General features: G+C 45.6%; 1 protein-coding gene across 1 annotated transcript in view; it reads left to right on the top strand.

Moving 5' to 3' along the window:
* Window positions 1-17,297, top strand: part of LOC146799276 (acetyl-coenzyme A synthetase 2-like, mitochondrial) — a 172,445-nt gene that overhangs the window by 56,942 nt on the left and 98,206 nt on the right. The window contains exons 4-5 of the mRNA XM_085626771.1: window positions 1,691-1,866; window positions 5,256-5,408. Of these exons, the coding sequence (XP_085482897.1) occupies window positions 1,691-1,866; window positions 5,256-5,408 (329 nt within the window). The remainder of the gene's footprint in view (window positions 1-1,690; window positions 1,867-5,255; window positions 5,409-17,297) is intronic.

Raw genomic sequence — 17,297 nt, 5'->3', positions numbered from 1 at the left:
GTTTGCAGCCTTCGTGGGTGATATATACTACTAGACCCTCGCACTGAGCATATTCGAGGAATAGACATACAAATAGCGGGCTACTGCCTCTTCGTGAGTCCTTTCTCACAGGGGTAAGTAGAAAACATGAGTATCTTGATGATAATTATTATTGGATAATGGGTTTGACATTAATGGTTTCTCCTTGTTCTCACGCAGTTCCCGGCTGGGTACCTGTGAGTATTTTATTTTCACCTTGAGCACGGTGTCACCGTACACTGAAACGTTAGATTCCTTCCTGGACGACCAGGTAGATAGACTTAATATCAATGCTCCTCTAAAAATCCCCTCCTCTGAGACTAAGGATCTCTTTTTTGACAAACATTTTCCTTATCCCCTTTTTCAGGTGTCCCTATATTAGACTGTCCTGACGAGACCCTTTAATTGGAATAGGGTCGAAACGCCGTTGACGTGAAAGGCAAATCATTTAATCGACACTCAGAATGCTTGGGTGTTGTTAATTGGAATTACTAACTGTTTATGATTGCCTTTGTAAAGAAAAATGGAAACCTTTTTTGTATGTTGCACCTTATGTCATTTGTTTGTTTAGGTTTATTTTTTTCACTGGGACACTATTTGTAAACCGTATGAATATTGTCAATCTGTATTGTGTATTTATGTCCACTTCTTATAAAACTTTTTTTGCTATATAAAAGATAAACATTCTTTACAAAAAGATCTAATGTGTATGGTTGTGCCTTTTCTTCTGACATCTCTCTTAACCCTTTCCTTTTTTTGGATCAGTATCATGTATTATATACTGTATTGGTAAATATTAATCCACACAATCTGTAATCTGGGCCTAAATCACCAAATGTTAAAGTATTTCAGGAAAATAAGAGGAAGGTATTGACTGCAAAAGATAATCAGCAAGGCTCGGACACACTCTGCTTAATACGAGGGCAGTGTGACCTCCTCTGCCTTCGTTGGGCAGAACTCGAAGTGTGACCTGGCTCTCTGCAGGGAGACTCTAAGGCCTGAAAGGGGCCTTCATGGACATTAACAAATATACTGTTGGCCACCACAGGGGTGGTCTACCCTCCCTCCAGCCATTCTTCTCCAGCCTTCTCTCCAACCTTCTTCTGCATGAAGGGAACATTCATTTCTGGCTTTAGCTTCTTGGAAGCAAATAAAACTAGAATTTGAAAATACATGATTTACAGAAAAGCCTCCTCAGTCAGCCCTTTTCTTCAGTGTTAAACTAACTGGCTTTCTGCCCCGGTGGTCAGGCAGGTGACCCTTTGCTCCTGGTGTATATTAGTGAATGGCAAAATACAAGTGGGCTTGTATCTGGGGAATGTGTGCTGTGACTAAGGGTGGTCACATATATTCATACTGCTGTGACCCCTGGTGTTCTTTAAGACTTCATTGCCCCTCCCTTCTGTAGGGCGCGTGTCTGCACCCTGCACTGGAAGACAGGGAGGTTGTCAATGGGCGATAGTGGGAGATAGAGGGAGCCATGGTTCGTGAAGGAAGAGCTCTGGATTGAGTAGGACTTTAGGATAATGTGGCATGTGGAGGGGACACTGGAGGAAGATATTGATCAATCAGTGAGAAACGTCAATCTAGAGGAATGAAGTCTGGAATAAGTAAAGCAACAGGGCCATGGCTAAAGAACGTGGTAAAAATGTGCACCTCTGTCTCCCGACAGCTGAGTCTCAGCTGGTGGTCACCGTGAATCAGGGCATACGAGGTGGGAAGATCACAGAACTGAAGAAGACTGTGGATGAGGCAGTGAAGCACTGCCCGTCGGTGAAGCGGGTGCTGGTGGCCATGCGGACGGATCTTAAGGTGCCCATGTCAGAGCTGGACGTTCTCCTGGAAGAGGTAAGGCTCCAATAGGCAACTGCTATGGCGTAAGATTGGAGATTGGGATGAGGCATACAACTCTGCAAGTCAGACCATAATAACCTGCGGATTATACTATCCTGTCGGAAGTGCCCTACCCTCAGACCACCAAAGGCAGGGGATTCTACTACATTCAGAACTAGAGTGACCACCTTTGTATTTTCACTTGCATGCACCGAGTCATCAGAAGACATTTATATGCGAGGGATAATGATTCGCAGAGTGCATTTTTGGGATTAGGTTACTAACTGCCTCCCTCTAAATTAGCCCTACAGTCTCTTTAAAAATGTATGTCTGACAGGCATTGTATTTGAGTATTATTAGTTTGTTATACTCATTCTTAATTGAAGTCCCTTTGTCGCCTCGTGGAATTAGCCTTGCCTGCTTGCTATCACTACCACTGGAAAGGCCAGTGTACTACTGGAGGAACTTGCTTAACCAATTGGAATTGGAATAGTAACTCAGGCCAAGGGATGCCAATGGTAGATGACTGTATAAACCATGGATACTGCCCACTAATCATCTCTTCCTTTTTTCCCTCATCTTCAAACATTGAGAGAGCTTAGAAAATAGTATGGTACAGGCTGAAATAAGAAACACCCTGACAGGATCCCCAAGAAGATAATTCTCTGATGCAGAGATACACATCTACCCCTCCTACATACTAGATGTGGACCAATGAGCAGTCGATAGTGAGGGCATTAGGTCACTTGAACTCTTATCCTGGCTTTACCCACTTACCAGGGTATACTGTTAATTGGCACTGCATTGATAAATCTGGGGCTTGTACCCAACATGGTGGCAATTTCCTGTGGAAGGCAGTGCCCCAACCTCACCATCAGAACTGCCCCAATCCCAGTCTAGCATTCTGGGAAAATTGTACACTGAGGAAAACAGGATGGTCACTTTTTGAACATCAAAAATGGACCTCTGCTCCTGTTCTGTGTAACGCCTCAAAGTTCTTATGATCAGTCCAAACTGTGGTAGTAATTGGGAGACAACAAAACGGGACAGAAAGCCACTTCATATTGAATATCACCCTGTGGAGACTGCGACAATCAATCAATCAGGGGTTTATATGGCGCGCTACTCACCTGTGAGGGTCTCAAGGCTCGGGGGTGGGGGGGAGGGAGGAGCGGCAGCTCCGGGTCAGTCGAAGAGCCAAGTCTTGAGGTCCTTCCTGAACGTGTGCAGGGTGGGGGAGCGTCTGATGTTCACCGGAAGCTCGTTCCAGGTTTTCGCTGCGATGTAAGAGAAAGCTCTCCCGCCGGTTCCCTTTCTGCAGCAGAGTTTTACTAAGAAAAATCTTGTGTAATGGGAATGTTATTGCCTTGAAACAAGCAGCCCTACATGGGGGACTTAGTTCTCCTACTTAACAAATTGCTTGGTCTTGGGTAAATCATGTTCTCCCTAAACTGTTGTCCTGGTTTATACTAGTATGTGAGAACATCGAACCAGGCTCAGTAAAAGATGAGCACCAAGAACATGCCCCCAGGAGAAGCCTCACTGCAGATTTTTGTCTTACATTAATTCAACCTTAGAATACCAACATGAAAATAGTTGACAGTTCACGACTACCTGGTCCACCACTGCCCTAGTTAATGAAACATCATAACACATTATTTAGCTAAAGTTCTATCTTTTCTCTTACATTATAACTAAACTAAAGTTATGCAGAAATGTCAAACTTCAAGCCGTAAAATTGGTCAAATTCATTAATCTTTTGAAGAAGAGGATACAGGTTTTTTTTGTGGCGAGTCCAGGACTGGACTGGTCATTTGAACTGGGTTACTGTAATGTTTTAGGGCAAACCCTTCCTGGTTAAATCTCTTCCCAAGCTGGACAAGGCACCTCATTATATGCGTTTACATTTCTCCCGATTAGCACTTTAAAGGTAAACCTGCTCCTAAAGCTGTGTAGTGCAGGAGCCCTTCAGTGCTGCAGCTCCTTCCTATACATCAATGCAGTCCCCTCACAAGCAGATCTGTGCAGCTCTTGTTTATAATATGCAAAGCTGCTCAAGGTTCACCCAATCATGGACGGTCAAGGCATCATACCTGCTCCCTTGTCTCATACCCTACTGAATCAGCTCTGGGCTTCACAGCCCTCAAGGCTGCATTGTCCTTTATGATGAGGAAAAAACATGACAAATTGTGTCCCGCACCAACTGGTAACTGTACAGACCATCCAAGAATAGGATAATCCTGAGGAAAAATGGGACGTTTGGCCTCAATTCTCAGACCACCACAGACTCTGAAATGTATTACCCACAGAGCACAGCAGGGAGGGAAGCAGGCTGACCTGAGCACCACAGTGTGAGGATGGTACTGCCCCCAGAGCATCGTATTCAAGGAGCTGTAATGCTCTTGGAGCAATATAGACTGTGAATGTTATTGCCCTCACAGAAGTGTAGGTTTGTTTGTAGTATACCTCCTAGGTTATCTAGATTTGCTTTCTTCTCTGCACAGGTTGCCTACTTTTGAGGTCTGCTTAAGAACTTTGGCCCTGGGTGACAGGTCTCATGGCTGAAAGTAGCCTGGTTGATGTCACCACGTCCTTCCTTCCATATGTTTAATTTTACAGATCCTATTTTCACCATTTAATTCATACCTACGTTGAGGTTTAATATTTGCTCTAGTGTCCTACTGAATCTTTAATCTTCCAGGTCAGATTTCCTTCTTGACGTTACTTCTCCTTGATCCTCCTTATCAAACATATGTCAGGTGATTACCTCTCAGTGATACTTCTTGGCAGACATCTCCCTAGAGGTCACACTTAATAGATCCTTTTCAGCCGATATCTTTCCTAAGATTACCCTCATTGAGGCTTCATAGCAGATTCTCTCCAGTCAGTATCCCTCCCTGATGTACTCAGTCAACTTTTTTTAAAGACACCTTCATTGATCCTCCCTGGTAAAATCAGTCCTGAGGTTACCTCTGCATTGAACCTTCACTGTAGACATCTCTCGAGAGATTGCCCATCCGTCAGCCTTCACAGCTGTCACCTACATGGACGTTACCCTCATTGATGCACTGCACTAGAGATCTCTTTGGAGGTTACTCTCATTGATCCTCCTTGGTAACCCTCATTGGTCTACCAAATCAATATCTCTCTGGGGGTAACCCTTATGTAGCCTCCTTGTCAGACACCTCTCCTAAATTTATACCCCATTGATCTTCCCTGTCACACATCCCCCAGGCAAGCCTCCCCTACAAGCCTCTCCTACATGCAGTTTAAGGAAGTCTGGAAGCCATCGACCTCATGGAGTTGGCTGGTAGGATTTCTGGCTAGTTCCCCCTAAGTTGTTTTGTTCCTTCTTTGATAGTTTTTATGAACTATTCTTCCCTTTTCTCCAATCTCAATGGCAGGAAATGATGAAGGAGGACATAACATGTGCTCCGGTTGCCATGGAGAGCGAGGACGTGCTGTTCCTGCTATACACATCGGGGAGCACTGGGAAGCCCAAGGGTCTGGTGCACACTCAGGCCGGGTACCTGCTGCACACAGCGCTGACCCATAAGGTAAGGTCAGCAGACCAGGTCACTCCTGTTTGCATCAGTGGAGGGCAGCCCATCGCACCCACACAAGGTGCCCTTATATCAACATATATGTACATACCAAATCTCTATATCTATAGAGGTAGTCCCTATCTCACCACTTGCACCTACATAAAGTACACCATATCTTCACACTGACATATTGCACTGAATGAATCCACAGCTACATGTCACCATTATCTCTCCACACCCATACATCCATATTTCCACATGCACAAATGGAGTCCCAATATGACCATATGCACCCGCACCAAAACATACCACTAGAATCCCCCTATGACTACCTACACCCACAGAGTTTACTCATGTACAACCACACGCATCCACACTGGGCACCACAATGCCGCTGCTTTTACCCATGACGATCAAACACTCTTACCAAGTACACGGGCACAGAGCACCAACGTTCCTCCACAATAGGCACCTCATACCTCTGCACCCTCTCAGGGTACAGACACCAATGCAGGTCACATCCCTTATCATGATGCCCTCCCAATACCTACCCTGCTGCACAGGACACCGTCTCGCACTACACATACACGTCATACACATACCGTAATGCCCACACATGATTCACGCATACTACTGACTGCACAAATAGAGTGCACCTATTCAACACACACACGCTCACAATGGACAGTGCAATTAGAATGAGCTATACTGACACAGACGTCTCCACCCATGCAGCGCGCTCGCACATATTTCATAAAAGCCATACATTGCATCCATGTAACTCCACACTCACACAGAGCACAGCACATCTCACCAAGATGCACTCATGCACTTCATTGTATCTCTCTCTCACACACACTCTGTATACTCATCCCTCATACATACATACAGACACACTGTGTACCCTCTTCTCACATGTACCGCCATTCTTGAACTTAAACATTCCTCCACACCAACTTAGAGTTTACTACAAGTACAAACACCTTGCACACATCTCTCCTAAACACACCAATGCACCAACTGTCACCACACTCAATCACATACGCCCTCACAGGACACACCACACCACTACATGCCCCCTTGCAGATCACTCCATGTCACATAATCCAGCTATGCAAAGCACCCACAATCCTCTACGCCAGGCTTCGCCAACAAGTATCTCTCCGGCTACTTGTAAGTAGCTTTCCTGTGTCCAGTCCAGCCTAATAAATCAGAAGCTTTTGCTTGGATAAAATAATATATGTATATCGAAATTGAATAAAGTGTATTTCAGATGAAAATGTGTTTATTTTCAGAAGTCCTAAACTATTAGGCGAAAAATGGTTGCATTTTAAAAATATATATAAATCTGATATTGATTGATACATCATGTGGCATTGGTAAGACTTATTACTAACATTTTTACCTTGTTGGCAGGGGCACTGCAGCCATGGCTGTTCTGTATTACCCATGGTTTGGAATTCCAAACTGGCAAAGCTCTTTTTTACATTAGTGCTGAAAACCCTGCCTGACACACGAACGTGTTTACTGAGGGCAAAACTTCCATATGGTGGTCACTAATGTCATCTTGTTTGATGTGGTCATAATATTAGGATTTTGGAATGTTTTTCATTTAACATAAGTCGCTTTTATTGCAGAAACGGTTGGACATTCCTGTTCTATGCCTACACACACAACCCTCCTGCAAAGCACCCCCCATTGCCATGTGCCCACAAACATGACACTCGCAAACCTCACCCCTGAATAGGGCTTCCCAAACTCTTCGAAAGCACACACATGTTGCCCCACATTAATTGTGCAGGCAAACTCACACACACAGTTTAGTTGCCTCTTTTACATATACCCACGCTGAGCTGCACGGTGCACACCACACACACACACATACTTTCATATGTATTTCCTGCTTGTTGGGCCTATGTTGAGAAGCACTGTTTGTATGGCTTTTGATCCCTACCAGCAGCTGACTTTCATGAGTGTCACGGGATCTATTCACCTTGTAGAGCCCTGGTTCGCTGTCACACACCTGCACAGTTTTATGCTCAGAACGTGATGTTTATGCGCTTTTAATCTGAGATCGAATGCCCTTGTGCTGAGAAGGCACCGGCGCGTTCCGGTTTATGCTCTTGCTCAGCCCCACAAGGGCAGCAAGGAAATGGAGATGTAAATTGCTGTCCTGAGACTCGTGGGAGGTCACCATCACCTCAGTTACTGCTCTCCTGTTATATTTCATGTGCGAGGCTGTTTGTGACCTAACTCCTCACAGGAGCACTTTCCTTCTTCTCAGGGCCTACAGTCCACATATCCTTTAGGATCTCCTCGCTGCCTGCTCCTGGGCTTCCATGACTCCTCCCGGTGCCTCTAACTCTTCTTGAGTCCTCCTTTACCTCTCGAGGCCTCCTCTCGACCTCCCCCAGGTCCCCCACACCACACCTCTGCAGCTTCTTCCAGCCACCTCAGTCTCCACAACCTCCACACATTCCCTCACAGTCTCCACACGTCCTCCCAGGGCCTCCACATCTGCTGCCAGGGCATACATACCACCACAGTCTCCACACGTCCTCCCATGGCCTCCACATCTGCTGCCAGGGCATTCATACCACCACAGTCTTCACATGTGCTGCCAGGGCATTCATACCACCACAGTCTCCACACGTCCTCCATGGGCCTCCACATCTGCTGCCAGGGCATACATACCACCACAGTCTCCACACGTCCTCCTAGGGCCCCCACATCTGCTGCCAGGGCATTCATACCACCACAGTCTTCACATGTGCTGCCAGGGCATTCATACCACCACAGTCTTCACATCTGCTGCCAGGGCATTCATACCACCACAGTCTCCACACGTCCTCCCAGGACCTCCACATCTGCTGCCAGGGCATTCAACAGCTCATCCTAAGACTAAGGCTCCCAAACCTCCTTAAATCATTTCACCTCCTTCTTCAAGGCCGTCGTTGGCTTCTCCCGGAATCCCAGAACCACCATCACCATCACACTTCTTCACAGGGACTATTTAGTAATTAAGGGTAAAGATGGAGACTGTGTGGAGTCTGTGTGTAAACCATAGGCAGGACACAGGCTGAATGGGCGGGCCTTATGTGCTAGCAAAGAACTGAGGCCCCTATGTACAATCCTATTTTGTACCGCAAACCTGTAGGGTGCACAAAATCAAGTTTTAAAAGTGCAAGAGCTGAAGCAAGATGCACTAAAGGGTCCTTGTGACTTGCTAATAGGTTTACAAATTGCAATGTTCACATATGAAAGGTGCATCAACCATTCCTTGCAAGCTTTTGATTCGCCACATACACCTCAAGGGGAGCGGTATCCATTTGCAAAGTGGAGCTGTCTGTGAGGGACCGCTTCACTTTGAGAAAGACAGCCTTGGACTTCAGTGGGAGCAGACAGCGCTCCACTGGACTGCAGTCTTCTCAGTTCCATTTCCCACCCATGTCATGCAGGTTTTTTGTATTGCAGCCCTTGCCCATTAAAGGAATACAGTTTCACCGTGCTGCAATTGCATATTCAGGAACTGAGCTCCGCAGACCTCCACCCCTGCATTCTTAATCATTCGGACGCGTTTGCAATAGGAGTGCTGCCTCCTTTACATTAATGGGGCGGGAATTCTGCAAATCCTAGCAAGTGTCACTTGTATGCTGGGACAGATTGGTACTTCTGTCCTAGCGCCAAAACAATCTCAGGTCGCAACACAGATACTGCACAAAAATGACATCTGCGATGCGACTTGACAATAGAACATCAGGTTACCAAAGGCACTGACATCGGACACTAGAAGAGCGAGACATGGACACTGGGCCGGCGACATCTTACTGGGATAAGGAGTCGAACTCTTGTCATTGGGAGAGCCTGGCACAGATACTAGGCCAGAGTGGTACAACCCATAGGCTTGGAAATGGATGAACAGGAGATACCAACACTGGGGCAGGCAGGCAGGCACAGGATCAAGGGGACATGTACAGTAAAATGAGGGTTTGTCACTTTGCAAAGATAGCCTCAATGCCAAGACATCAGCAGATGATACACCCACCATATATTTTGGTTCCACAAGCCAGGTAAAATGTTGTGCCCCTTTCTATTTGTGTGCACAAAACATTTTCCCCTTTTTAGATATTTTAGCAGGCAAACTGCTGGAGATGGATGGAACAAATGTGGAAAGGAATTAAGGGGTTTTAAGCAGACAAAATGGGTCTGTGAGTTGAGTGTGTTGTGCTGATGGTCATGAGTTTGAATCCCAGCCAGGGACATCTCAACCTTGGGGCATATTTACAAGGGGATGTCACGACGTTCAGGTGGCAATATCCCCTTCTTATTTACAAGGTGGCGTTAAGCCACTTAACGTGGCTTATCACTGCCTTGTAAATAAGGCCCCTTTTCACGATTCACTTAGCGTGAAAGGGACGTGCAATGGGTGTTGCAGTGGGTGTTCCGCCACAACACTCATTGCTTTTTGGTGCTGACCCATATTCACAAGGAAGGGGCAGCACCAAAAACTAAGACCAGGTAAAACCTGGGCTTAGACCGGTGATACAAGGAGAAATTATTAATTTCTCCTCGTATTTTGCTCTTTCTATGTGTGCTGCATTCTGCAGCACACACAAAAACAGCAAATCACCTTTCAAGATTGTTTATGTGCAGGAAGGTGTCCCTTCTTGAACATAAACAATCACCTTTGGAACATGGTGCAAGGGTGTCTGCACTGGCGCTAGGCAGCTTTTTAGCGCCAGCGCTAGGGGAAGCGCAAGGGTGTGCCGTATTTGTGTAAATATGGCACATCCCTTCGCTAAAAAAATTTCGGCGCGCGGCGTTACCAATTTTGGAGTAACACTGGGCTCCAACATTTTATTGTAAATATCCCCTGTGTGTCCTTCAGTGGGAGATAACTTATGCACCGTTAAGTTGGAGGTAATACTAACACGTGTTGCTGGGGCTTGTAGTCTTGCTTTATCTGTTATAACTATGGGCTTTGAAATGCAAGCATGCAGAGTTCTGTTGGATGAAGAGAAAGGACTACCAAAAATAGTGACACCTGCCACGGGGTCACCTGCTAGCTACGACTGAATTATATAAACAAATTATGATAAAAGATTTCAAATACTGTTTCCTCGTTAAAACGCAGGGAGCTTCGCTCAGCAAACATACAAAATAATAAGTGCACGAATCCTGCAAATGATCAAAGATAATATTTGTCAAGTGCTGTAACAAAAGTCCTCTGCATGGTATTGTTTAATCAGTACTGCCCTGCCCAGTTTCCAAGAGGCCTGTGTGGTTTTCTCTAGTGAGTTCGACAATCATGCACGTCTATGAGGGTTCTCCCATTTCAGGGCAGGGGACACCAAAAGTGAACCCTTTTTAGGTCTCGCCTAGCGAAAGCAGCGCATGCGTTGCTCTCGCTATTGCGAGTACCTTTTGGAATCGATTCTGCCAAGGGCTTGCATGCATGCGTCTGCATGGACAAACATGGCTGCTCTTTCCATTTGTCCATAGCAGACAGCATTCGTGTGTCCGTAGTCCATAGGGACTGTGGACAGCCCGACGCCATTTTCCATTTTGGAAATGCTTTTCCTGTACGGCGTGGAACTTAGTGCACATTCTTTTTTAAGTGTGAGTTCACGCCCCCTGGCCCTGCTCCTGGATCCTCCGCCAGGTGTGCACACCCAGTTCCCTCCCTCTGACCCTCCGGGCCCCCTCCCTCCAGTGTGACCCCCCCCAGTTGTGTTTGTTTTTAAGTGCGAGTGCATCCCCCCGGACCCTCCCCCTGACCCTTCGTCCCTCATCTCTCCGATCCCTGCCTCTGACACTCTCTGTCCAGTGCCTGGCAGTGTTTGCGAGTGTTAATGCACGCCCCCTGTGCCCTCCTCCTGGTGTGCACGCCCCCGGGCCCTCCTCAAACACACCCCGGACCCTCCCCCTAACCCTCCATCCCTCCTCTCCCCCGATCCCTGCCTCTTTCCTATGAGCTCACTTCCTGCAGCTCAGGGCTGTTTCTGGTGCAGGCTGTGCATGTGGGAAGCTGGGCGGCTCTTGTTCAGCATGTGAGCAGGCCTTCTCATGTTTCGTTAGGTTTGGAATGGCATGTGCAGTGATATGGTAACTTGTTTCACGTATTCACGTTTCACAAGGGTGCTGCCCAAGATCACAGAACTGTCATCAACAACGAGCTCTGTAGGCACTGCAGGATCAAGCTATGCTATGCCATGGAGTTCACTTCAGTGATTAGGATTTGATAACACAAAGCAGTTTTACAATCTCATTTCCACACAAATTCCGGCCTCTTCTTTCAGGTTTCTTGCAAGGGTGCACTGATGACGTTCAAATCTTGACTAATCCACCATGTTTGTGCCTTTTCCTTGAGGTGTGATTTTGCTGTTTTAAGTCACACTATTTGACTCTCTGTAATGACTAGTTACAAGTGAATATTGCCTTTTAGCGCTCTTCTGAGTGCTTCATATTCTGTGAAACTGCCCCTTTCTCCGGCACATATTTTACTTTTCATCCCAAACTGGGCAGTCATTTTTGTGGGGATCCGCTATCCACATTTCAGACAGACTTTCTTGGACATCAAGGCACATGAGCGAAGCTTGTGAACACTGCAGAGGGCAACATGACTAGATTTCTTGCCATTTGGATAAATCCACTAGGGCAGCCTGATCTGTTATAGGAGCTGCAGAATCCTGGCTAAGATTGTCTTAGGACTTACTTGGTTTCTGAAGTTTTCCTGTAAAAGGATGATTTGCATTGGCCACGGCCATTATCCTCCTTGCACTTGAACAAAAGACAGCATTGCGGGGTGACATGCACAGTATTCTATAGCACCAGTTAAATATCACTGGGTACTATAGGTTCATAGGAGTTATTAGCTAGAACTCGTACAACTTTTTAAATTGCACACAGGATTTGAGTTCCAACAGCAGTACAAAAGTGAACCCAATCAAAATGTCTTTTGACACTCGGTTCAGCATTGAGAAATCTTTTTTTTTTGTAATTAATATTTTTAGCAGCGCAACAATCCGAAGGAAACACCAAACATAGCTTAGATACAAAAGAGCAATTATACTTCAGATCACAAGATACATCGACTCAGTTTGGAGTCCACAAACTCTACATTGACAGGCAGCATGTACATATTACATTAGTGCAGGAGTCATCACTCAACATGAGTCTGTGTGTCTGACCTGTCCAACGCTACATCCTAATTCATTTCCATAATGACGTAACCAGGTACCCTATACCTTAGTGAATTTTTTAGGCACCATCTGGCCTTACATGAGACTTTCTCAGTGGCCATGAATAGGTCCAGCCTAGCTTTCCATTCTTAGCATTGAGAAATCTTGATCATCTACATTCCTATCGCTGCCAGTTGCTACTAAATGAGATCTGCAGGACTCCATAAGGCTGCCTGACACGAATGCTTTTCTTAAGAACCTAGTGTTATAACCAAAGTCCCATGCTTTGGAGGATTGCTTCTCTGCAGCTTAGCTCAAGTCAAATTTAACCTGAGAAAGAAAGCACAACATTGCTGCTGGCTTGTGCCTCCTGAACTAAGCAACCGAAGTCAGAGATTAGGGGAGGAGTATCCAACTGAGAATAAGGTGGGCTCAGGTCAGGCCAGAGTTTCAGGATAACCACTGACTATCTCAATCATTTCCACTCAGCACCAGTGTACATGAATGAATTGCATGTGGCTGTCCTGCAACTATGGCAGGGAATCAGCCATCCTAGGATTATGTGAATGGATGGAAAAAGTTATCCCATTGCTGAGAAGGCTCACCCTCTGAGGTAGCATGGGTCTTGCCACATCCCCATCCAGGATGGACATGTCAGTGAACCGAGTCTGTCGACCAGTGTATTCTGAAGCGCACCTGAGTGATCACACTCCAGTGGTCTTGCTGGTCTAGACTAGGCCGATCCTGCCATGAAGCATTCAAGGGAAATCATCCACCACCCCCATAAAGATCGCTTTTAACTCAAGAGTGTGACTGTGATAGGAATTATATGCTGGGCGCAAAAGGTTAGTCATCTGCAAAAGACCCAGAGTGAACACCTAATGGAAGTGCCCAACCTTTCAGAAGGAGCTGCTGTCAAGCACATTTCTGCAGAGGATAAAGGAGTTCCCACCAGCAGGTTTTAAACAAGCATTGAAAATGCAATAGGTCTCGCCTTTGATTAAGTTAAAGCCATTTGCTTTGCTTATGGTATTGTATAGCAAAGCAAATGGCTTTAACTTAATAAAAGGCGAGACCTATTGCATTTTCAATGTTTGTTAAGTAAAAGTGACTAGCGGCTCTCACAGCCCAGACAACACAGTGACTAATGGTGGCCGTGCATGCTTATATCAACGGTACAGGCCCTTTTTAAAAACCTGAACGTATGTGGGATATTGCCTACCACCTCCCACATAAAAGGTCTGTTTAGTCACCGTAAGCTGGATCCCTGGACCTCATCATGTCTGGGACATGCACAAAGGATGGCTGTAGTGTCAGTGGGTTTGTGTCATAATGAACTAGTGAGTGATGGGGTCCGCCGGCCTCACATCTGTTTGCACCACAAGATGGTCCACATCTACATACTTTGATCACAAATATTGTGTAAAGGTTTGTAGATGTGGAATTAAGAATAGTAAACCCTTACTTACCTGTAAATACTTAACTTCACAATATGTTAGTATGCTACTCTGTAGACGATATTTTTGTAGGTCAATATTTGTGAATTTAATATTCTGACAGACAATGAACCGAAGGATAACTAACAGCTGTGGGTAATACGACTTTAAGGCCCCAGGCCTCTTATCTTGGGTGTATTTCATAGCTGTAACCCAAAAACATTGTGATCCAAAAATATACCTAAACATTGACTTCCAAAATATCGACGTCCTTAACACCTTACATAAAGTAGGAAAATATTGACAACAAACATGTCATCATAAAAATTTCCAACAAACAATTACATGGATGCCTTGATATAGGAGAACAAAATACACTTTTTCAAACAACTCAATGGGAGGGGGCAAAAATATAAACAATATCATACAGAAATATATAGATACCCCATATGTATTTTGTGATTTAAAAGCAACATCTACTTGCTTACATATAACCCAATATAATTTGAAGCTAGTTACTGACCAATCACATTCAACAATGCTGAGTTAACTAATACAAAACACAAATAATTATTGAGGAAAATATTTAGAAACCATGCCAAACAAACTGGTGCCACACCTGCCAGCAACTACATGCCTGATTGAAATAAGTGCCAATATATTTATTGAATGTTAAGTTGTATATTTGGATTACCCTATATAGGTCACACCTATTCTAAACAGAACACAATACATGAATGCACACAGCAGAAGTGCACTAATGGATGCTATGGGAGAGCCACCACCATTAATGATGCCATTAAAATCGCAAGGCAGCACAACCGCCCGACCTCAGTGGCAGAGATAGAAATTAGAATCCAAGACCAGGACTTCAAGAGAAGCCTCAGCCAGCTCTGCGGCTCCCACTGGAACAATTACGAAGGAATATGCTCCCAGACTAACACCAGCTGGCCAGATGCCTCTGGGCCAAACCTTAAAAGAGCTGTAGCCAGAAGAGCAGAAAGGATTGCCACATCTGCACCCCAAACTTTTGCTGATAGAGACATCGACTGCTCTTAATCTCACCCTAAGCAAAGAAGAATGTATAAGATAATAATAGAAAAGAAGACCAATATTCAGTACAGCTGATATTTTCCTTGAATAGACCCAACGCTCCTTTTGGCTAGTCGACTGGACTTTTACATCGTGCCTGTCCACCCATAGACCGGTTTACACCGTACACAGCCAATATCCCCAAAACAACATACCGGTACTCCTTGGTCTATGACCAAACCAAGAAAGTGCAATATGCCAAGAATTCATATCTACAACCCACCAAAAAACTATACTCCTCTGCACAAATAATAATTGATTTTGGACATACAATGATACTATACTCCCAGTAAGCAAGATATACCCTGAAATACAAATTCAGGGCTGCTATTTCCATTTCAACCAAGCCGTTTGTTGTCACCCAATAAATCTATACTATGGGGTCTATTCACAAAAGCATTTTTGAGTATGAAAGTAGTACTTAATGAAACAAATTTGTTTTCATTTCAAGTTATATAAAACGCGTAATGTAATGAGCAAGGCTTCAACCACATGAACAACACTTGCCACTGGAAGGAGGGGAGGGAGTGAACAGTCAAGACGTTATACCACACTCATCAACAGGTGAAACACATTACAACATAAACCATTCAAGCACACTCTGTCCACATTAGAAAGCAAGACACAGACCAAGAAAAATGGAACACTCAGAAGAGCCTAACATTCACAGCACTGACTGCACCTTCCTGCATAGTGTGGCATACATGACACGCCGTGCAGGAAGTGGGGGGGCCAAAGCAGGGGGCAGGGCACTACATGTGCCCCCTCAGGTCTAGGAGCATCAGGGGGTCCCTGTTAAGTCCCCCTTTGTTTCCTCTCTGCCACCCTTTTTATGGCGGGCTCACCACCATGAAAAGGGCGGTGGACAGGCAACTCCTAATATGCTTGGCAGTGCCGCTGCGGCACTGCCAGCATATCAGTGCTTCTGACTGATGCGCAACTGCCGCAGGATCCTTGATCCCGGTGGTTGTGGCGGTCTGATCGACACACTCCGAATACTGCGGGCGGGCCCGCAGTGTGGTGGTGATCGGACCGCCACCACGGGTTCGGCAGTCCTATGGACCGCCAAACTCGCAATAAGGTCCATATTATTTTGGGGTGATGGAGTGTGAAATGTAATATTATAACTCCAGTCTCATAACAGTGGAGAAAGTACAGTAATTAAGGGGGCATGAGCCAGATGTATTATTGTCTCTCCAGTCCCGCAGTCCTTGGGGAATATGCATACATTGGAGTGGGGGTCCGTTTACTATTCAAACTACTGTCCCTGAAATATTGATGGAAGTGCATAAACTGGGAACAGAGGGAGTAGATGTACCTTTCTAACTCCGTTCCCACAAACACTGGTGAAAGTGCATTGCAGATTTACTATTCTAACACCAGTCTCACAACATTTTGGGAAAGGGCATAATACGGGTGGTGGGACGGGTGTCAGATTTACTATTCTAACTTCAGACTCAGAAACATTGGGGAAAGTCCATAATTTGGAGGAGGGATACGATGTTCCTATTTTAACTCTAATATGATAAACATTTTAACAAATGCCTAAATGGGAAGTGGTCAGCGTTAGAGTGACTGTTCTAACACCACTCCTGCACACTGTGTGCATAAACCAAAGAGGTGTCTTTAAATCAAAACAAGACAAAAAAGAAGCAAGGTGGTGATGTATCTGTAGCTGTGGTATTTTCCCCTATCAATCAATCAATTAATTTCATTTGTAGAGCGCACTACTCACCTGTTAGGGTCTCAAGGCGCTGGGGGGGGGGGACAGGGGTGTTGCTACTGCTCGAACAGCCAGGTCTTGAGGAGTCTCCTGAAGGCCAGCAGGTCCTGGGTCCGTCGCAGGCAATGGGGAGGGTGTTCCAGGTTTTTGCGGCGAGGTGGGAGAATGATCTGCCGCCGGCAGTCACTCGTCGGATGCGGGGGACGGTGGCGAGGGCGAGGTTAGCGGAGTGAAGCTGGCGGTTCGGGTGTAGAAGGTGAGTTGTTCGTTGAGGTACGCTTGTCCGGTGTTGAGGAGTGCTTTGTGTGCGTGGGTGAGGAGTTTGAAGGTGATCCTCTTGTTGATGGGGAGCCAGTGCAGGTCTTTTAGGTGGGCTGTGATGTGGCTGTGGCGGGGGATGTCAAGCATGAGGCGTGCAGAGGCATTCTGTATGCATTGTAGTCGTTTATGGAGTTTGGCTGAGGTTCCT

Source organism: Triturus cristatus, chromosome 9 (assembly GCF_964204655.1).
Source record: "Triturus cristatus chromosome 9, aTriCri1.1, whole genome shotgun sequence".
Lineage (NCBI taxonomy): Eukaryota > Metazoa > Chordata > Amphibia > Caudata > Salamandridae > Triturus > Triturus cristatus.
The sequence above is the reverse complement of the archived record's forward strand: the minus strand, read 5'-3'. Positions and strand labels throughout refer to the sequence as shown.